This window comes from Arachis stenosperma, chromosome 8 (genome assembly GCF_014773155.1).
Source record: "Arachis stenosperma cultivar V10309 chromosome 8, arast.V10309.gnm1.PFL2, whole genome shotgun sequence".
NCBI classification, from domain to species: domain Eukaryota; kingdom Viridiplantae; phylum Streptophyta; class Magnoliopsida; order Fabales; family Fabaceae; genus Arachis; species Arachis stenosperma.
This window is the reverse complement of record NC_080384.1, coordinates 36497651-36521140: the sequence shown is the minus strand read 5'-3', so window position 1 is coordinate 36521140 and position 23490 is coordinate 36497651. Positions and strand designations below refer to the sequence as shown.

The 23490-nt window shown below is 33.7% G+C and overlaps 2 protein-coding genes across 2 annotated transcripts; one reads left to right on the top strand and one right to left on the bottom strand.

Moving 5' to 3' along the window:
* Nucleotides 1-2596: 2596 nt before the first annotated feature.
* Nucleotides 2597-3904, top strand: LOC130944032 (uncharacterized). Its single transcript, XM_057872154.1, has one exon. The coding sequence runs from the start codon at nucleotides 2720-2722 to the stop codon at nucleotides 3548-3550; it is 831 nt and encodes a 276-aa protein (XP_057728137.1). The 5' UTR covers nucleotides 2597-2719; the 3' UTR covers nucleotides 3551-3904.
* Nucleotides 3905-19739: 15835 nt separating this feature from the next.
* On the bottom strand, nucleotides 19740-22880 carry LOC130945903 (uncharacterized). The gene is made up of 4 exons (XM_057874594.1): nucleotides 22292-22880; nucleotides 20711-21703; nucleotides 20016-20615; nucleotides 19740-19879 (listed from the first exon to the last, which is right to left on the bottom strand). The coding sequence occupies exons 1-4, from the start codon at nucleotides 22878-22880 to the stop codon at nucleotides 19740-19742; spliced, it is 2322 nt and encodes a 773-aa protein (XP_057730577.1).
* Nucleotides 22881-23490: the final 610 nt, after the last annotated feature.

Here is a 23490-nt window from a genome sequence, read left to right as displayed (position 1 = left end):
TTTAAAATTTTTTTGAGTAATATATGATAATAATGTTTATTTGTCTTTATCAAATTATTAAATTTGACCCCACAATAAATTTTTACTTAATTTTTAGTACTTAATAGTCGATTTAAGAATTTTATATTAGATATTTATTAGAATGATCAATTTTCAATTTAAATGAAGTTTGTGTTCTTTCTTAGAAATGAACTCAAAACATATTATTTATCTTTTTTTAAAATTAGTTTTAGTAGTTTTTCCTATAACAACTATATTAATTGAAAGAATTTTTCCAACAATAAATATCACTAAGAGTTAGCTTTTGATTGTATGCGAAGTGAATTTCTAAATAATTGTTTAGTGATATATGTATAAAAAAAGGCATTTCGATTATATTGCTAAAATAAATTACTCAATTTTTTAAAAAATATCAAACCTAAAAAATAGAATTATAAATTATATATTATTATTTAAATTTTTGTTTTAGTATTTTAATTTATAAATTATATATTTTGAAGACTAATCGTATTTTACAATAATAAAATATAATTATAACAATAATTATGCTATATGTACATAAAAAGTAACTATTCGTATATAATACATATTGAAAATGAAATTAAAAAATAAATATATTTATACACAAATACTTAATGGTTAATGAATAATTTTATAGATGATTTTTATGAAATATAATATTTTTATTATAAAAATTATTAGAGTTTATTATCTTATATCCTAAAGACACATATTAAAATTATAAATTGAGAATATTTTTATTAAAAATATAAAAATTTAAATTTTTAATATATTTATTTACAGTTATTAAATGAAAAAATTTAAAGCTTTCTACTAATAATAAGCTTATTATGTATCTTTAGAACACGTATTAACTAAACCCAAATTATTTTTATGTTATATATATTTTGTTCTCACTGTCAAAATTTTTTAGATTTGTCACTATACTAATCATCTACGTGATATATGTATTAATTCAAAAGTTTAATGTGACATGTCATTAAATTGTCAAGATTTATTAAAAAATCTCATAAAAAATTCATGTTTCTAACAAAAAAATAAAAAAATTATCATTTTCTAATCAATAAAATATGAGTTGTCTAAAATAAAAAAAAATAGTCCGAAAAGAAATTTTACTCTTAATTGAAATCATTATTTCATTTTTTTAATAAAGAAAACCACCGTTGTTTTTTCATACGTTTATTGTGTGCATATACATTCAACTACTATCATTTCTTTTTGTTGCTAAATGTAAAAAATGCATTAATATATGATTATATAGTTGTGAAATAGTAATATATTAATAATATAGTTATTAGTTAAATTACATTTTAAAATATATATAAGGTATTACATTATGACAAATACTCAGGTATTTTTTATATGTTTTCTTTATTCGTATTATTAAACTTAGCTAAATTGATAAATATATTTAAATGCTAAATCAATTTTAACATTATTTTCATAGTAATCTCAGTTAATTATTGATTTAATTATTTTATATAATCATTAATTTTGTTAAGACATGTATTTGGAGGTGCTTATTCGGCCAGCAATTTCAAGTTGATGGGGCCTTTCCATTGCATTTTTTTTTTTATGGAAGGGCCTTTTATGTTAGCGAACCTGTAAAAAACTCGCCTCCTTTATTAAAGTTTTAGCTAAGGAGGCACGGAGGCACCTATTGGTTTAGCGCCTCCTAATGAGCACTTAATGTTATTTAAATTATTTTTTTCAAATGAATGAAAATAAAAAACTAAAAAAATATATTTTATGATTAATCTTATGTATTTCTATTATAATTAATTATTATTAACATTAAACTAAAAAAAATTAGGTAACACTTAAACAAAAAAAGATGATTAGCATTTTAATAATAAGTGTTCGGTTTGGCTCAACTGGTCTAATGTTCGGGTCCAAACGACCGACCGACCTGACGGGTACTCGAAACTCGAATCGGAAGGCCACTCAACATGCCACCTTTTACCCTATGAGGTAACTGACAGTTGGGGAAGGAAATTTTTTAGAAGCTGGGTCTGTTCCCATGGAACCCATCTTAGATACAGCTCTACTCATCTCCCGAAGTACGACGCTTAACCCTCACTTTTTGTGCCGCCTTGTACAGATTCTGACTTGAGTGTTAAAGTTCTTTTTGCAAGTGGCTTCTCTTCTCACCACTCCACCAGCCCGGGAGATCGTAAAGCTCATTTCTTCTTCCTCCTACGTTTATTCGGGAGGTCCAATCACGCATGAGTAATCCGCATCCAGTCCCTGTCCGTACATACAGCATCTCTGATTTGTTCAGTAACCAACCGACCAACTGAACAATAAATCTTGAAAACAATGACATGTTGGTAAAAAAATCATTTAAACCAGGTGTAAGTTAAAAGGAGATCACATTTTTTTCTTTAAAGTAAAATTCAAACTTTAGAAGATCTAAATTCAAGTTAAAAAGCAAGGTTATTCTTTTTATTTATTGATAATTATTCATCAAGTAAAAGATGAAATATGATTAAGTGGACATTCCACAATGTAAAGAAAATAAAACGGGATATAGAACAATATAAATCCACTAGAATTTGGGGGCAATAAATAAAGTAATAATGCAAGCACTGGTCAGCATATATAAACCTTGTTCTCCCTCTTTTAATTTCTCCTTATCCCCACACAAACCCCATATCTCAATTCCCTTTCTGATAAGGATCTAAGCCATTCATTAATAATGGCTGCAGAACATGTTCTTGAGTTGTTAGATACCTACTGGTTTCAAACAACAGTTCTATCAATTTTATCCAAAAAAACAGATATTCCAACATCATCACACAACCACCAAGATCATGTTTTGGAACAACTTTGTTTGGATCCAAAAAAGCTTCTTAGAGTTCCAACACTTCAAGTGAGGTCCTTCAGTGACCAAAACTTATTATTAGGTGATGCTTCTTTCTCTGATGATTCTCCGTCACTGGATTCTGTTCTCCTCACACCACAGAAACTAGGGCCAATTCTCTCTGGCAAGGAAGTGGGTGAAGAATTTTCAATGGAGGAGGATAAAATCAGTGCCAAAATCCATGCAGATGGAGAAGAACATAACAAAGAAGAAGCTTCTACAAGGAAGAAGAAACAAGAAGGTCAAAGAATAAGAAGAAGAAGACTCAACAGAGGGAAAAGTAGTAAGAGCCTTTCAGACCTTGAGTTCAAGGAGCTAAAAGGGTTCATGGATTTGGGTTTTGTGTTCTCCGAAAAAGACAAGGACCCAACTTTGGTTTCTCTCATACCAGGGTTGCAAAGGCTTGGAAGATCAAAAGAAGAGGATAATAATAATGGAGAAGAAGAAGAAGGTGTTGGTGTTGGTGTTGGTTTAGAGAAGCAAAAAATTGATGAAACTGTGATATGTAGGCCTTATTTATCTGAGGCTTGGGGTGTATTAGACAAAAGGAACAAGCTTGTGAAGAATCCATTGTTGAATTGGAGGGTGCCAGCACTGGAAAATGAGATTGATATGAAGGATAATCTTAGGTTCTGGGCTCATACAGTTGCATCCATTGTAAGATGACAATAAACAAGGATGTTTCTTTTTTTTTTTTTTGTTATTTTCGGTCAATGTTCTAAGTACAATGTTGTTGTTTTCCTTGGAAAGTCTTCAACTGTATAAAAATTTTGATTTGATCTCACTATCACAGCTAGATTCATGGATGTACATTTATCAAGTTATCATGTTTATGTACCTAAGAAAGAGTTTCTTTTTTCTTAGTGCAGTTTTGTCAATTTGTCTGCAAAGTTTAGCAGAGAAAGAGAGGAGGTACTTCTGCAATGAGAGATAAGCTTTCATCATTGTTTTGGTATATGGCCCATTTTTCCATGATGTTGATAGGGCAATAATTGAGACAATTTTCTTATTGAGAAGAATTCCATAAAGTCTATTTTATATGTAAATAGTTTTCTAATATATACAACCTTTCCAAATAACTCATAACAGGGGATGGCTGTGGAATGACTTGTTTGGAAGAATTATTCAAACTAATTGTAGAAATAATATCTATGTATATTTTAATATAAAATTAGGAATCTTTTAACAAAAAATATTGTTTTGGTATACAATTTTTACACATTATACTAACACTTATTTGTTCATTTCTTTTTAAGATTTTACAAAATATTCATTGTAATGTTTTAAATTAGATCAGAAGATAATACAGGTCAATATTTTAAGTTTAAAAAAAATGGTTAGTATTATTTTAAATAAAAGACAAAAATAAAAATATTAATTATTTAACATTTTTCTTAAATTAGATTAGATGTTAATAAATATTCCACTTTTATTTAATGTTTAAAAAGCACTCCTCATAAGAATCTTGATTTGTTTAATCTTGGTGCATTAACATACTTTTTCTTTCTATCTTCCAATTATTTAGTTACTCTTCCCATAATAATTGAACATTACAATGTAATTGGCTTATAGTAGTGTGGTTGACAAGGAGTTTTCTAAACCAACCAAAATTAGTAAAATAATCTTATATTTAGTGAATTACAAGGAAGTGTGGGCCTAATTGATAGAGACAAGAAGAGAAATAGGGCCACCAAGTAATTATTTAATTTATACACACTTGAGTGGGGGTACCACTTTTCTAGCATAGTAGTGTTTGTATTAGCAAAAAAGTTAATTAAGACCAATGGCAATGGAATCACACTTTAATCAAAGATGAAGAAAAGTAACCAATGGGGGTTGGGATCACCTATACACACCACTTTCCATCCACTCATGCAGCTCCACTGCCCAATGGCCGAATGGGGCCTCAACTCTCAAGTCTCAATGGTCAATGCTTTAGGCAATAACTGATTTTTAGAACATGTGACGCATTATAAATTTAGGGTGTAACTAATTTATACACTAAGGACGTATATTAAAATCATAAGTGTAAGTATAATTCTCATATTATATTAATCCTAAAATTACTCACTCACATAAATAATATTATTATATCTTTTCATTTTTTAAATTTATTAACACTCAGAATAAAAAATTAAAAAACACTTTAAATTTTCATAACACATTTTTTATTACTTGAAATACACAAAACACACGAGGTATATGTGCCTTTATATAGACAAGGTTTTATATTAATTCATGATTCTACTGGCTTTTTAATACACATATTTATCCAATTTTACTTTTAACTAGAGGTGTTTATAAACTGAATCGGGCCGGATTTAAATAGACTTATACCAATCCTAAAAGAATAACGAGTCTACTTTAACCCGATTCGAAGTGATCCTAAAAAAATCGGATTAAACCGAATTAACCCGATAAAACATTAGTATATACAAATTTATAAATTTTATATATTAAAATAATAAAATTTTATTTTTAAAAGATAAATTTAACAAATGTTATATCATATTTATATCAAAATAAATTATTTCAAAACAAAAATAATACCGTATAATATAAAAAATATTAATTAAATTATAACAATATAATATAACATTACTAATTAACTTAAATATATATTTTTTTATAGTAAAAAGCAATTTCAGATTGGGCCGGGTGACCCGAAGCAAAATCTGAATCCGGCCCGAAAATAACACAGGGTAAAAAATGAAAACCCGAATCCGACAAAATATGTCTCGGGTCCGGGCCGAGTTTCGGACGAGACGGGTCTTGAACACCCCTACTTTTAACTTTGACTATTTAAATAAATAATGTTTACATCTTTATTAGTTGGCATCTTGTAATTTCTAGCACAACTACTATAAACATCTTAAAAATTCTTCAAACTTAGTCATCAACTTGAAGCTTCCAATGCAATTCATGATTCTTCTAATATGGAGGTGATGAGTGCAACTTGTTATATATATAGATGTTTTATGATTCTTCCAACTTGATTTGTAGACTCTAATTTTGACCAGGAGAGATAAAATTTGACTTGTGATTCTTGTAGCTAGCTTCTAGTTTCATTACTTGTAATTCTTATAGCTTCTAATTTCATGATAGTTCTAGTATGGTGCAAGTTGATTTAGTTTTTACTAATATTACCCCCTTAAATCAAGCTTGCAAAATTAATCATTCCAAACATCTTTTTCAACTTATAAAATAACTCCATCTTCAACGACTTTGTAAATATATCTACTACTTGTTTTTCAGTTGGACAGTATTCGATCACAACTTCTTTCTCATTTACCAACTCTTTGATTTTATGAACCTGAATGTCAATATTGCTTCGATCTTCCATGGAATACTGGATTTTTGCAAAGTGCAATAGCTGACTTGTTATCACAGAATATCGTTGTTGGAGTATTTTGTTTCTCATTCAATTCCTCAAGAATTCTTCTTAACCAAACTGTTTGCATTGCACAACTTGCTGCTGCTATATATTCTACTTTTGTTGTAGATAGCGCTATTACTGATTTTTCTTCGATGACCATGAAATTGCACCAGAACTAAGATGAAATACAAATTTCGAAGTACTTTTCCTTGTTTCTATATCTTCGGCCCAATCACTATTAGTGTAACCAACAAGATTCACTTCATTAGTATTTTCATAAATAATACCATCACTTAAAGTACTTTTGATATATCGAAGAATCTATTTTGCCGCTTGCAAATGATTGGTACAAGGCTCCTCTATAAATCTGCTAAGCAAACCAACTCCAAACATAATATCTGGTCTGGTCGTAATTAAGTACCTCAAACTTTCAATCAAGTTTTTATAATATGTAGAATTTACTGCTCTTCCTTTATCTTCTCTCAACAACTTGAACTTCTCTTTGACCGGGGTAGGAACTGGTTTTGAGTGCTCCATTTGAAATTTCTTCAAAATATTATTTTTATATTTCTTCTAAGAAATAAAAATTCCATCATCTTTTTTGAACTACTTCAATGCCAAGAAAGTAAGACATTAAGCCCATATCCGTAATTTCAAAGTGTTTTATCATAACTTCCCTAAATTCTACAATTATCTTCAAATTGTTGTTAGTAAAAATTAAATCGTCAATATAAAGACACACGATCAAGATATCTCCAGATTCAATGAACTTGATATAAAGCGTATGCTCAAATGGACATCTTTTGAAACCATTCTGAGTGAAATAAGAATCAATCTTCTTGTACCACGTTCTTGGTGCTTGCTTTAACCCGTACAAAACTTTCTTCAACATGCAAACTTTATTTTCTTCTCCAGAAGCTTCAAATTTCTGCAGGTTTCTCAACATACACTTCTTCTTCTAAAGTACCATTTAGAAATATTGACATAACATCCATTTGATATATCTTCCACTTATTTTGAGCTGAGAGTGAAATAATCATACGAATAGTGTCTAATCTAGCAACAAGAATAAATACTTCAAAGTAATCGATACCTAGCTTTTGTTTGTATCGTTTAGCAACTAACTAATCTTGCTTTGAAACAATCAATTTTACTGTTGTGTTTGTACTTAGTTTTGTAAACCCACTTTACTCCAATTGACTTTTTATCTGCTGGTAAATGTGTCAGCTCCCATGTGTCATTCTTCTCAATGGCATGAATCTTCTCATTCATTTCTTTCTTCCAATTGTCGTCTCTAGAGGCTTCTTCAAAGTTCAACGGCTCACAATATGAAATTAGAGCAAAATTTATGATTTCTTCATCGGACGGATCGTTGTCATTTCCAACTTCATAATCTGCTAATCTAGCAGGTAGTCTCCGCTCTCTTTGAGGATTTTCTAAATGATTCTGGTTGTTCGGTTGTGTCTAGTTATCTTTCTTCTTCATCATCATGTGTTTGAAATTATAATTGGTTATTTTTCTGTCTTTGTGTCCCAGTCCTACATGCCTTTCTTGTCAAATGTCATGTCTCTGCTGACGATTACTTTCTTTGATTCTGGATTATACAGCTTGTATGCTTTTGAGTCTGTGCTATAATCGATAAAGATACACTTCTTGCCTTTGTCATCTAACTTCTTCCTTAATTGATTTGGTACGTGAGCATAAGCGATACACACAAAAACTTTGAAATGATGAATGGAAGGCCGCTTTCTCATTCCAGACTTCCTCTGAAGTTTTATCACGAACAATTTTTGTTAGACACCTGTTTAAAATATGAACTGTTGTTGCGACTGCTTCTGCCCAAAACTCTTTAGGCATTTGTTTTGACTTGAGCATGCATCTGACCATATCCATGATGGTTTTATTCTTTCTTTCAGCAACTCTATTTTGTTGAGGAGTATACCTAGTTGTTAGGTAGTGTTGAGTTCTGTGTTGCTTAAAGTATTATGAACATGCAAGATATTCTATTCTTCTGTCTGTTCTAAGGATTTTGATTTTACAACTACTTTGTTTTTCGACAAACGCCTTGAATGCCTTAAAGACATCACATGATTTTGATTTCTGCTTCAGAAAGTATACCCATGTAGATCTACTAAAATTATTAATAAAAGTGATAAAATACCTGCCACTACCTTTGCTTGAAATTTCTACAGAACAGATATCTGAATGCTCAATTTCAAGTAATCTTCTGGATCTCCATGACTTTTCTGTAGAGAGTGGATCTCGGTGCTTCTTTTTCAGTTGACAAATCTCACAAACATAATTGAAAATATGAACCCGTAGTAGATCAGAAACAAGTCTTTTTCTTGACAGGTAGTTTAGACCTGAAAAATGAAAATGTCCAAACCGCATATGCCACAACCAGTTATCATCAAGTATCACAAAACTCATGTAAGAGGGATTAACATGTTAAATTTTTAGTGGAAACATTCTATTTGAAGACATATTTGCTTTATTTATGAACCTTCTGTTGTTGTCAAACACAACGCAATATTCGCGATAAGTTATCATCTTATATCCCTTCTCAGATAATTGCCACATACTCAGTAAATTGTAATTAAGCTCAGGAGTATAGAAAACATTAGAAATACAACTCAAAGAACCATCCTTCAATCTAATTGGTATGTACTCTTTTTCTTTGATAGGAATCTTTGTACTATGACCAAACTTCAATAATAGTTTAACTGAATCATCTAATGAAAAAAAACCTCCTTTTTACTAGACATATGATTATTACAGGCATTGTCCAAGTACCATATATTTTCATCTTTGTCACCTGAATTACTTGTAAAAAATAAAGTCTAAGTACCCGGATTATCATCAGTATTTTGATGCTGATTTTCTACAACGTATGCTTGATTGTCATTCACCATTTTAAATCTGCAATCTGTTGCTTTGTGTCCATACTTTCCATAATGAAAGCAGTTGAAGTTGGTTCTTTCTTGATAAAAATTGCCTCAACCTCTTCCTTGGTTGGCATGTCTGAAATTTGTTCCACCTCTTCCTTGATTAAGCAGTGTAAAATTATTATAACTTCCTTGGTTGTAATTTCTGCGACCTCTTTCTCTGAAACTTTTTCTGACTCTACTTTAAAAATTTGAAACTACGACCTCATTTTACTCATGTACGGCTTGATTCTGCAACATTGTTTAAATTCACCCGTCTTTTCAAAGCTTCTTCAGTTGGTTTTCCTGACTTCTCCAATATTTTGCTGATGTAGCTTTCCATAGTTCCTTGCTACTCTGCAATCGTCATGGTATCCTATCGTGGGACTCTAGTATTGTAGTCACCACATGGTCATACTTCATCGGTATGGTGCGAAAAATTTTATCCACCACTTTATTATCGGGCATATCTTCTCCATAGGCTCTCATCTTATTGACAAGATCTGTAACACGAGTAAAATATTACTCAACAATTTTTGAGCTAGACATCTCGTACCTTTCATATTCTTTTCTGAAAGACTGTATCTTTGCTTTCTGAACTTTATCTACGCCTTTGTATGACGGCTTCAACATGTTCCATGCTTCTTTTGTACTTTTGGCATTTGCTATTTTGCCAAATATCGTATAATCTACAGCTTGATGAATTTGAGATAGCGTCAATTGATCTCTCCTTTGTTGGGCAGCATCTGCTCCTTCTTGCAAATTCGGTTCAATAAAATTTTACAAGTTCTAGGCCATCAAATGGGTAGATATCAAAGTCTCCCAATAACTATAATCAAGTTTTTCATCTAACTTGGGACCAGACCACACAATATTAAAAGTGTTTGTCATACCGATTCTATGAATAAACAACTATGTAAGAACTCTCTCACACCTCACAAACTTTCAAACACCAGGCGCTGGATTAACCAGCTCTGATACCAAATGTAAGTATAATATCCACACTATATTGGTTCCAGGATCACTCACTCACATAAATAACACTATCATATTTTTTTATCCCTCAAACTTACTAACACTCATAATAAAATACTAAGGAGCACCTCTCAATTCTCATAACACATTTTTCATCGTTTGAAACACACAAAATACATAAGGCATATGTGCTTTTATATAGACAATGCTTCGTACTAATAATTCATGATTCTACTAACTTCTTCATACACATACTTCTCTAATTTTGCTTTTAACTTTTGGCTATTCAAATAAGTAACTTTTACATCTTTATTAGTTGGCATCTTGTAATTTCTAGCACAACTACTATGAATATCTTAAAAATTCTTCAAGCTTAGTCATCAACTTGAAGCTTCCAATACAATTCATGATTCTTTTAGTATGGAGGTGATAAGTGCAACTTGTTATATATATAGATGTGTCATGATTCTTTCAATTTGATTTGTAACCACCAATTTTGACTAGTAGATAAAGTTTGACTTGTGATTCTTGTAGCTTTTAGTTTCATCACTTATAATTCCTGTAACTTTTAATTTCATGATAGTTCTAGTATGGTGCAAGTTGATTTAATTTTTATTAACATAAAATAGATTTGTTTTATTAACAATATAAAAAAATAAATGTTTATTGTATTTATTTTGTATTTATTAAAATAAAATTTTTTATTAATAATAATTTTATTACGTGTCTTTAAAATTTTAGGATAAATATTAGTTAAATCTATAAATAATAATTAGATAGATTGGGATGGTAAAATCTATTTATCTAACATTTGTAGTACATTATATAATAATAATTTATTTTTTTGGACTTAGTCTAGCTTATAAATTAAATTTTTAGTATATTCAATATGAAAATTCTTGAACAAAAAACACGAACTTTGAAAACCAGGGATTTGATGGTACATAATCAATTAATACATGAAATATTAACAACATGAAACTTTTTAATTGGGAAAAACCGAAAAATGCTTTAAGAATCTCCGAGTCTTCCGACCAATTCCTGGTACAAAATATTATAGTAAACTCTTATACTAGAGACAGTATCTCTAATAATCATGTTGACATTGAACAATCAACCAACAAGAACACGTGTGAAAAGGCCCGTTCATCGAAATAAAAAGAATAATACGTATACACTTTTTTTTTAAGTTTTTGAAAAAATTTAAAGAAATTTGTGATATTTAATTTGTTAAAAAAAATTTAATATGCAAAATATGTTTTAATACTACAACATCAACAACAACAAAGTCTTGTCCCACTAAGTGGGGTCAGTTACATGAATCAAATGACGTCATTGTGCTCTATCATGCATCATGTTTATAGAGAGACCGTTTACATGTAGATCTCGTTTGACTACTTCATGGATGGTCTTTTTAGGTCTTCCTCTACCTTTCGCCCCTTGTCCATCTTTCATCTCATCCACCCTCCTGACTAGATGTTCTATCAGTCTTCTTCTCACATGTCCAAATCATTTGAGACGCGATTCAACCATCTTTTCCACAATGGGTGCTACTCAAACTCTCTCCCTTATATCTTCGTTCTTTATTTTATCCAATCACGTATGACTACTCATCCATCTCAACATCTTCATCTCTGTCACACTCAGCTTATGTTCGTGCTCCCCTTTAGCTGCCCAACACTCCGTGTCATAAAGCATAGCCGGTCTTATAGCGGTGCGATAGAATTTACCTTTAAGTTTTAAAGGCACTTTTTTGTCGCATATAAAATCACATGCACTCCGCCATTTTAATCAACCTGCTTGGATCTTATGATTTACTTCCTGTTCAATCTCTCCATTATCCTATAGAAAAAGTATACGTTATCAAGAGAGACTCTGCCAACTATTACCAACACAAATTAAAAAAAAATTAAAATAAATTTATATGGCTAAATTAGGTTTAATGTGGGGTCCATGAAAAACATTTTGAAAAATAAAGAAATGGTAAACGTGGATCAGGTTAACATCAAACTAGAGAAACCCAATATCCCAACCCTTTCACGCAACCACTTTTCTAAGAAACCATCGCCGAACGTCTCTCTCGTACAATTGGCCAAAATTTTCAGTCACCGGGACGCCGCCGTGCCCAGTCCGCCAGTGACCGTCTCTCCCCCCGATTCCAATTAGATACACCAACAGCCTCGTGGAAGATAGATGCGACGTACGTCCATGGTGGTGTCGTGAAACCGTTGTTCCGTAAATTATACCAGGTAATATCTCTGTCCTGATTTTACTAACATCAGTAAGAATCTGCAATAGCATTTCTATTTGTGACACAGACCCTTCCTCGAGCACCGATTTTCGGTGTATGTGTCTATGTTGAAGGCGAGTGCATCACAATATGTCAATGGATACACCAATTTTTGAAGAAGCATTGTACGGCAGTGGGTATAACGTGAGGGAGAATTCTAATTCCACCGACATTAATGTTCCGTGTTTGAGTGAAGATGACACACCACATGTAGAATAGGTAATTCTTCTTTTAGTAGCGTCTTTGCTTAGGCCTTCCAGCAACCTTAAGTCACTATGAAAAAGTCACATTAAGCAAATTAAGATGAAAAAAAAGAAAAATAAACAAGACACATTTGAGGTTAACTTCTTGTACTCTCAAACGAAAATTGATAGACCCAAAAAATACAACATCAATTTTAAAACAAAAAAGTTATATAAACTTTTTCTTCCATAAGAGCAACATGTTAAAACAGACCACACCAATCACATAAACAATTTGCATCACTATAACTCAGTGGATCAAGAAACGACAAACCATTTAAAATAAAAAAATTGAATCTCATTTCACTTTTAAACACAAACAACGAGTACTTCAATTATTTAGCCTAATTGTAAAATAATATTATCAACTTGAGAACGAAAATGCACACGTCAAAAAGGCAAACATACCCACAAAATAATCTCAAAATTTAATAAAGACACATCTGAATAAATCATATTACTAAAATATGTTACACTTAATAAATTATATTATAACATGCTTCTATCATACATAAATTATATTAATAAAGTGCCTGCAACAATTTAAAATCTCAAAACTGATGAAAATGTACTAAATAATCTGACAACGACAACAACTTCGTCAACGAGGGTGACCACAGCGACACTACACTAATCAATGTTTTTCTATCTGCAAATAACACAACATAGACATACAGAATAAATTACAAATAACCACAACGAAAAAAAATTTGAATAACTGATCACACCATTTTTGTCAAAGAACTGATACAACACAGTATAAGCAACCTCGTTTGTATATTAACAAGATCACCAAAAAAAACACTTCAATACACCAACACCCAAGTTCGTTCACAGCCAAGAGACACAGACACATGTTTAATCATTCTCAATTCAAAAAATGTAATACTCAGATTTACACACCTATACAAGCACCTAATTTAAATCTCAAATACCCACTAACCTCATAGTGTCGCGGTGGTGCCCTAGGGAAGACACACTTCTTTTCGGGCTCCTCTGCCAGTGAACGAGTGGCTCTTGGTGGCAGTAGCGACTCAAGAAAGCCACGGGATTTCTAGAGAACTCACACAGGCCTACGAATTCTGCCGCTGCCTGAGGAGAGAAGCGCTGGGTTGTTGCGCCTTGTACAAGGCCGGACACTCAGATGCGTCTTCAAGGCTCCTCTGATGAGCACACCTAACAGACCAAACGGCTTCGCAGCGAATATCGGACCGTAGCCTAGACGTGATGGTCTGGTGGTCCGCCGGAGTTGACTTTCCCTTGACGGCGGAGACTGGCGGAGACGGCAACAAATGATTTTATTTGGCCTTGGATGCGGATAAGGAAGGTTGGGAGACACGGTCCATCGTCAGTCAATTTGGGGCTATGGTAATTTAGGTTAACGTGGTAAATTAGGATTAAACCATGGTTAACTTAGATGTGGCTTTATTTAGTGGATGGGCTTCATGTCCAGCCCAACTCAAGTTGGCAGATTTTGGCAAATAAAAATTTGGTAACGTAGCACTACTGTATCATGTATAATGCATCCAAGATATTTAAAACTTTTAACTTTTCGTAAGATGTTTTCTCCAATCTTCACCTCTATATTAGGGTTTTTCCTTCTCAAACTGAACTTACATTCCATATGTTTCGTCTTGTTACGGCTTATGCGCAGACCATACACTTCTAAACCTTCTCTCCATAACTCCAACTTCTTATTTAGGTCTTTCATTGACTCTCACATAAGGACGATATCATCGGCAAAAAGCATGCACCATGGCACAGGCTCTTGGATGTGTTCTGTGAGTACTTCCAAGACTAATGTAAAAAAGTATGGACTTAAGGATGATCCCTGGTATAATCCTATACCAATGAAAAATTTCTCTATCACACCACCTTGAGTTTTCACACTAGCTGTGGCCCCATTATACATGTCTTTAATTGCATGAATATATGCGTTCCTTACTCTCTTATTTTCTAAAACCTTCCATAAGACCTCTTTTGGTACTCTATCATATGCTTTTTTCAAATCAATAAACACCATATGTAGATCCTTTTTATTATTACGATATCTTTCTATCACGTAAAATATGTTTTAATATGATAAAAATTTATATGCAAATGTCTTCATATAAAAATAATAGCTAAAATTATTAAATAATTTGATACATTTAACTTAAGAATGATAGTGGTTCATTTTAATTTCATTATCTTTTATATTATGTTTGGATTAAAGGAATTTAAGAAGAAAGAAAATATAAAAAAGAAAAATAAATAGAAAAATAAGCTTTTCTTTTATTGGATAAGCAGAGAAATTGAGTGAAAGAGAAAAAAAATGATGTAAAGCCATGTCAATTTTTTTTTCACAAATATACAAAAAAGAAATTAATGAAAAATTAATAAATTATAAATTTATATATAATATAAATAAAGATATTAATGTAATTTTATTTTATTATAATTTTTGTTATCTTTTTTTTTCATCGAAATAAAAAAAAATCTTTTTATTTATTGTTTTTTTATACAAATAATACTCACAATTTTTTTTTTATTTTTATTTTTTTCTCTCATTTTTTTCCTTACCGACATGACGATCACATCAAACAATTCTAAACTGGCATGTCAATAATAGGTCATCGTATAAATAATTAATTACCACGTTACAGGACGCTTTTTAATTTCTATATGGTTCGCTGGGTGTTGTTGAACCACGTTATGGGAAGGAGGGGTGTTGCACAAAGAGGTGGTGTCAGCTTACACAGAAATCGGACCGTGGGTGTTGGTACAAGCAACTCGCACCGTGCGACATGATGCTCCGCGACAAGACGGACCCTGCGACATGTGAGAGATGCATGTGCTGAAGAAAGCGGACCCTGCGATATGTATGATTCAAGACGGACGGTCCGAGTTGTTGGCTCCCTGGACACGCGTCGTGCAACCGTCACTCCCCAAGGCGGTGCCCTGATTACCAACATATGCATGTAGTGGGACTCCCAGCATCCGAGTTCTCACTATCAGCCTTCACTCCCCTTCCTCCAAACTCCATTCTTCTTCTTCGTTCCTCTAGTCTGTGTTTGTTGAAGAAATAAGGAAAATGCCAAAAAAATATAAAACCAAGGATGTTGATCGCCCTGAGCTTCATATTAGACACTATCTCAGCCATTCTGATTATGTAAGTTTATTTAATATTTTGTTAAATTTTTATAATTATAAATATTATTCTTATAATTTAGTTTTTCTTGTTGTTATTAGGATCTGAACTTAAAAATATAGATAGAACGGTTAGAATAATTTATTAAATTTTTTATAATATTTTTCTGAAATTTTGTTATTATTTAATTTTTAAAATTATTATTGTTATGGTCTGAATTTTTATTATTGTTACATGAGATCAGAAAATATAATGTAGTTAGAATTTATTTATGTAAGACAGACAGGTTTTTTTTTTTTTAAATTGTTTAAATGTTTTTAATATATTTATTAGTGGGTGAAGTGAGAATTAGTTTTATTTAAACCGGTGTATGTATAAATAAAATTTTTCCACAGAACGTTAATTTTTTATTTTGTTTAATTTTATCTAGTTATAATTGTGGCTTGTTAGTGTTAGTTAGTTAGGAAGGAAAGGAAAGGAGGGGTGTGTTAGTATTTAAAAAATAAATTATAAAATGTGAACCGGATTATGAATAAAATTCTTTATGGAATTTTTTTTTTAGTTTTTTTTAATTTTTGTAGTTGTAATCTCGTTTGTTAGAAAGTGAAATATTATTGTAGTTTTCAGTAATTGAATGTGAGTATAAAAAAAAAAATTCATGGTTACTATTATTTATTTTAATAGATATTTAGTTTGATTTCGCTAATAATAATCATAATTGGTAGGAAATTAATTATTCATAACTGTTGTTACTAGAATGTGAATTTAGAAATATAATGAGAATGATTATTAGTTTTTTTTAGAATTTATATATATGTGTTTAACTTTACTTAAGTAGTAGTTAGTAGATACTTAAAAATACAAATTATAGTGTTATATTTAGAAAAATTGGACTCTACTACGAATAAATAAATATCTAGCATGTTGTCATATTTTTGTGAATTGATTAGGAATGTATTTATTAGTTGATGTCATTAAGAGTTAGTGTTGAGAAATCTCAAGGATCAGGGAAATTTTTGTTGTAAATATTTGTTTTACGTTGACTTAGTCAAAGAATTTATGAATGTTCTGTAGCTTCCACTAATATGTGTTGTTGAGTTAGTTGTGCAATTTTTGCCTAATGATTTGTTCTTGTAATTAATTTCTTGTCGCCAAGTAGTGAGTTAGAATTGGTTAATTAGTTGACTGATAATTTGGGATCTTTTTTTGTAGGAATTAAGAATGTTGACGTGTAACCATCCACTTCCTCCTGATCGGTACGACTATAGGGTTGAGGAGTATTTACGAGTTACCGGGTTTTACCATGCATCGCAAATTGGTGTAGTACAGTGCCAGAAAGCACTTGTGAACGCTCTAATCGAACGGTGGCACCCAGATACACACACGTTCCACCTTCCCATTGGTGAATGTGCCGTAACTCTTGAAGACGTGGCTTTAATTCTTGGTCTTCCGACGGATGGTCTTCCAGTAACGGGGATGGCAATGAGTAGTGTCGAAGCGTTACAGGCTGAGTGTTTGGATCAATTTGGAGTTGCACCGTCTAAGGAGCAGTGTCGAGGATGCTGTATAAGACTGACGTGGCTGCGTGATCTGAAAGAAAATTTACAGTTGACTGATGAGATAAGTATACATAGGTATGTGAAGTGCCACATTATGTTGCTTATCGGGACGATCTTGTTTGGGGATAAATCTGGGGCAGGTGTGCACTGGAAGTTTCTACCATTGCTACGTGATTTCGGGAGTATTGTTCAGTACAGTTGGGGATCAGCATGCTTAGCTCACCTCTACAGGGCACTATGCAGGGCATCACGCTTTAACTGTAAGGAAATCGATGGTCCACTGACACTTCTGCTCGGATGGGCTTGGATCCGACTGCCTTATCTATCGCCTCTTCCTAGGGAGCCCCGTAGTTTTCCACTAGCAAACAGGTAATATTATGTTGCAATGTATCCGTTTCTTGATAATTAGAATTCAGTTGCACTAGTTAATTATATCATATTAGGTGGCGTAACTGGGAGCGTGGTGACCGCCGATATAGATATCTGACACTAAGTCACTTTAGGAAGGCCTTTGATGAACTTGAAGAAGGCCAGGTTAGTTTTCATTTAAAGATGTATTACTTTCATATCTTCTATTTGAGCTAAATATGACGAAGCATTGGTATTGTATAATGTGATGTGGGTTGTAATATGAGTTTCATTTATGATTGGCAGTTTCTGTGGTATGCTTATTCTATTGATCGCGTGGATCCGAATATAATTCCTCCTGAAATATACATGCAGTCGGTTGTTTGGAGCGCAACAGTGCCGTTGGTATCATTCGAATGCATCGAGTGGCATGCTACCGATAGGATTAGGCGACAGTTCAGTTTAGTTCAGGGGGTACCTTCTCAGGAACAGAATCTGGACAAGGCGCACGGAGAAGTCTTGACTGGTCCTAAGAATCTTAACTGGGCCACGGCGCCGACTCATTCAAACTGGGTAATGATGTGGACAAACAGGTATAACCACGTTCTTTCTGAGGTTCCAATGCCCTCACAATACCCATTGGAGTATTACATGAACTGGTACCGATCCAAATATCGGGACCGATTGTATTTGTCGAACCTTGTTGTAGAAGAGAATGATGACAATGATGATATGGAAGAGGGTAGCCAGGATGCGGATGATGACAATCAGGAACAGGAGCCGCTATCGCCGCCACCACCACCTCCCAATCCGATTCCTGAAGATCAACCTCAATCCTCAGGCCAGTATGTACCTCAGACACAGTTTACCACGTCATATCCAATGCATCAACAATATTGGGGTATGCCACAGTTTGAATCAGGAGAAGGAGGTTCTTTTAGCCAATTGCTTGGGTTCATGGCTGCAGATGCTGGACATTCACAATATCCAAGTCAGCCTGATTTCATGGCAGGTAGGTATTCGTTGGATGCGAGGCTTCCATGCCATACTTCATCGGTTGCTTCTGGAGGATTTGTGTCTGTTGACTCTAGTAGAAGTGAAGGTGGGCGCGGAGTTTTTAATAGTCAAAATCCTAACCGTGTTTCCATGGAACCTCTTGAAGAAGATGCTAACACACTCCAAGAAGACACGAATGCGTATCTAGTAGATGAACCGGATGACGAGGATGATGATGAGGAGGACGATATAGAGGAGTTCGACGACGATGAGGAATCGCGTAATGATGGTAATATTATTGTGTATTTTGCTTTACTTGTTCTACTAGTGACTCATTTAGTATTCATTATTCGGGCCTCCATCTGATTAGATTAAATGATTTGTGGTATCTCACTTGTTTCGATTACCTAAAAACATAATTATAATTGTTTTGATTAAATTGTATGCAGGTCATTGTGACACTCCGGATGACAAAGCCAAAGGTTACAATCTGAGGATTGATCCGCCACGCCGTAGCGCCAATCGCTACACTCCGTCACTGCTCAAAAAGGCCGCTAAAAAATGCAAGAACTTTGTGAAGGACGTGAAGTGGGCAACGAGAAAGTAGTTTTGGTGTAATTAACTTATTTGTAAATTAATGATGTGGACTATGTTTAGAATACTTTATATGCATTGAACACTATGTATTAATGAAATGGACTTATTTTAGTATACTTTAATGTAATTAATTGTATCTTCATAATATTTTAGTATTAATGTTCTTAATTTATTTGTATCTTCATAATATTTTAGTATTAATGAACTTATTTATGTCTTAAAGTCCTGGGCTATGTATTAGTGTTTCAAAACTTTGAATATGTAACTAGGAATGGCATATCAAATTAAGCCATTTCAACAGTTGATATCATATTATATAATGCCACAGGTGGAGATTAATACTACAATGTTGACATTTATATCACTACATAGAACAGGTCATGTTACATAAAATAATTTCTTAACAAAGGTGGACAACTCATGTCACATTAAGTAATGCTACATATGTCTTATCATATGAGAATGTGAATCTACTATGAACCTCCGCCGGCATTTGCACCTCCGGACCGACGGCATCTGCTACGGCTGTGTCCCTCAGCTCCACAAAGCGTACATCGCCTAGGCCGACGTAACATACGCGTGTCCATCTCATTCAAGAAGCGCGTCATTCTGGGTCGGCCTTTTGTCACGCGTCTCAGGAATGGATTTGGTATGAACCGAGGTCCATCGTAGGCAGGCCATGTAGTCGGGTTACCTAGTGGCCTAAACCTTGCTCGGTACACACGCCGAACTTGGTCCATCTTATACACATCATGCACATACAGTTGCCAGTCCAGTCGCTGGTTGGCACAACATGTGAACACATGTCGACAGGGGACTCTATCCACCTGGAACTCACCACAGTCACATCGATGGCCTCGTAGGTCGACTGCAAACTCCAGTCCACTGGGCATCTCACACACCTCAAATACCTCATTCAGCCGGTCAAAGCAACTAACCTGTATGTTTCCTGATGCAAGTTGGTTAGCATGCAACTTCGAGGTGACGACTTCAGAAAACATATGCCCAGCATTAATCCGGGCTTCCGCCTCCGCCCTTTTTCGTGTGAACAACTCGTTAAGCCTGTAAAAAGTTGCCTTCACAAGGGCAGTGACGGGTAGATTGCGAGCACCCTTCAATACTGAGTTGATGCATTCCACTAGATTCGTCGTCATATGACCCCATCGATACCCACCATCAAAAGCCAACGCGTACTGCTCGCGGGGGATTCGATTTAACCAGTTAGTGTAGGCCTCGCCCCGTTCTCGTAAACGTTGGTAGCGAACCTCATACTCCCGCACCGTCCTCGAGTATCCTGTATCATAAAAAGATACAAACAAACACACAGAGGTAAACACACTTATTGAACGTAAATGTTTTATTAAAATAATTAGCTACACTCAGCGTTACCTAAATTGACGACCAGTTTCTGCAAGTACGGGGCCTTGAATTTCCTCAGAAAATTCGATTCTATATGTCTGATGCAAAACATATGGAAAGCTCTTGGAGGTGACCAAGCTCCATTACTCCGTTCCACAGCGGCATTTATGGATTCATGGCGGTCGGATATCAGTCCCACACCATCCCGAGTTACAACATGCTGACGAAGGTTACTAAGGAAAAAGTACCATGCATCAGAAGTCTCTCCCTCCACAATAGCAAATGCAATTGGGACGATATTGTTGTTGCCATCTTGTGAAACTGCCACTAGTAGACAACCCTTGTACTTTCCATACAAGTGTGTCCCATCCACCTGGACAACTGGCTTACAATGTCTGAATGCTCTAATGCAGGGGTAATAACTCCAAAAGACTCGATGCAATACCCGAATGTCAGCCACCAAGTCATCCCTTTGATATGCAGGCATAGTCTCAAAATGAACAACAGCTGATGGCTCCTTATGACACATGGCCCCAAACCATATAGGCAAGGCTTCGTACGATGCTTCCCAGCCTCCATATATTTTTTCCACTGCCTTTTGCTTAGCCAACCATGCTTTCCGATAACTAACGGTGTAGTTGAACTTCGATTGCAACTCTGCTATAACCGATTTTACCTTTAAGGAGGGGTCAGCCTCAACCAATGGCTTTATTGCTTCTGCAATTGTATTTGAGTCCAACTTCGAATGATCCTGAGAAATTGTTGCTCTGGTGCATGTGTGACTGCCATTATACCTCCTTATAACCCAACAGTACTTCCGGCTGATCATGCTAACCCGGATAAGCCAATCACATCCAGACCCATACTGTGTACACTTAGCATAAAATGTCAACGACTCAGATTCATATACCCGGTAGTCTACGCTTCTTCGTATTGTATACTCTTTTATCGCCTTGATAACAGCTTCCCTTGAACTGAATTCCATTCCAACAGCAAATTCACCATCTGCGACAAACGGAATTTCTGCCACAAAGACAGCCACACAAAACATATTTAAAACACAAAAATTGTAACATTGAAATTGAACGTAACCTATTTGTTACTGCATCAATTATGACATAACACCCATTTATTTCTATTTAACTACTTGAAATATTTACGATGACTGCGAATTTATCTTCGACTAATTGACTAACAGATATTAATTTATATTAATCTACTTTACTAATAAATATTAATCTACTTTACATTAATCTAATTTATATTAATCTAATTTATATAATTTATATTAATCTAATTTATATTAATCGACTTTACTAATAAATATTAATCTACTTTACTAATAATTTATATTAATCTAATTTATATTAATCGACTTTACTAATAAATATTAATCTACTTTACTAATAATTTATATTAATCTAATTTATATATTTACTAAAGTTTTCTAACTTAACACATGAATCCTAACTGCTATTTGAGTCATTGACTAATTTCTATATAATTTCTAATTTATATTCAACTAATTCAGTCACATGCTAGTTGCTCTAACTTTCAACATAAATTACTAAAAAATCCTATCACATTTTATAAATATAGATAACTACGTACCTGCACTGGTATAATCCGGAAACTCCGGAACATGCATGGCTTCCAAATCCAAAACTCGCATAAATGATGGCTCCTCAAATGGCACTTTGTTTGCCAATGCATTTGCCACATCTGACACATCCGGAGCCACAGGTCCATCACCTTGATCTTCATCTCCATCTGGACCAACAACTTCGTAGTTGCTTTCGAACTCTTCTTCGCTGTCGCTATTGTAATCTTCCCGTAGAATATTTCGGTCGGCCTCAGATTGCTCGAACTCAACATACAACTCAATGAACGCGAGTTGACTCCGATTTTCAATATACATTGAAAACATCTCTTGCATGCTCGCCTCGTCCGTTACATATTTGGTTTGAAACTGGACGAATCCACCAAACACTTGTATCGGGTATCTATATAGAATGCAGGCTACTCTTCTTGCCCTCTCAGAGTGAATCTTCTCACAGATCACACCTTTGAGCTCTTCAAATGAGATTGTGAAAGGAATCACAACATCTAACGGATTTTCACAAACAAATGTTACTCCTTCAGATGTTTGTAATAAAATCTGCCCAAAATAATACACCTTCAATAAAACTCTATCACTCATTACTCCTAATCACGTAAACAACATCAAAAATTTGAGAAATGGATCTGTTACTATTATCTAAGTAAAGAAGAAATAGAGAACCCAAAGCCAGAGAGAAAAGAACCGTTGAAGAAGAAGAAGACGCGAGTGGTCTCACCAGCATTCAGACACTTTTGTTTAGAGTCCCCAACAAGTCGGACCGTCCGATAAGGTGAACTACATTCAAAAATTTATTTAGAAACCCTTATCGTACCCTCCGATTTCATTTGACGAAGCAACAAAAAAAAAATTCTCCCAACAGCAACTCGGACGGTCCGAGTTGCTGTTTAGCTAATAAAAAATTTTCATCTTCTTCAAATCGGACCCAACGAGTTGTTGGTCCAAAGCTGCAAAACACCATGTCGCATGGTCCGATTTCTGGGCCCTGACACCAGAGAAAAGCCTGCCTCACATACTGGTATGAAACACCAGCAACCCATATCCGGGAATGAAACCAAACCTCCTTCCATATCAATAAAATTGAGCCGTTACAGGATGTCAATGTTTAAGAATATATTTAAAAATTATATAAATGTTAAGAATAAAATTAAAGTTAAATTTTAAAGATAAAAATAAAATTAATATAAATATA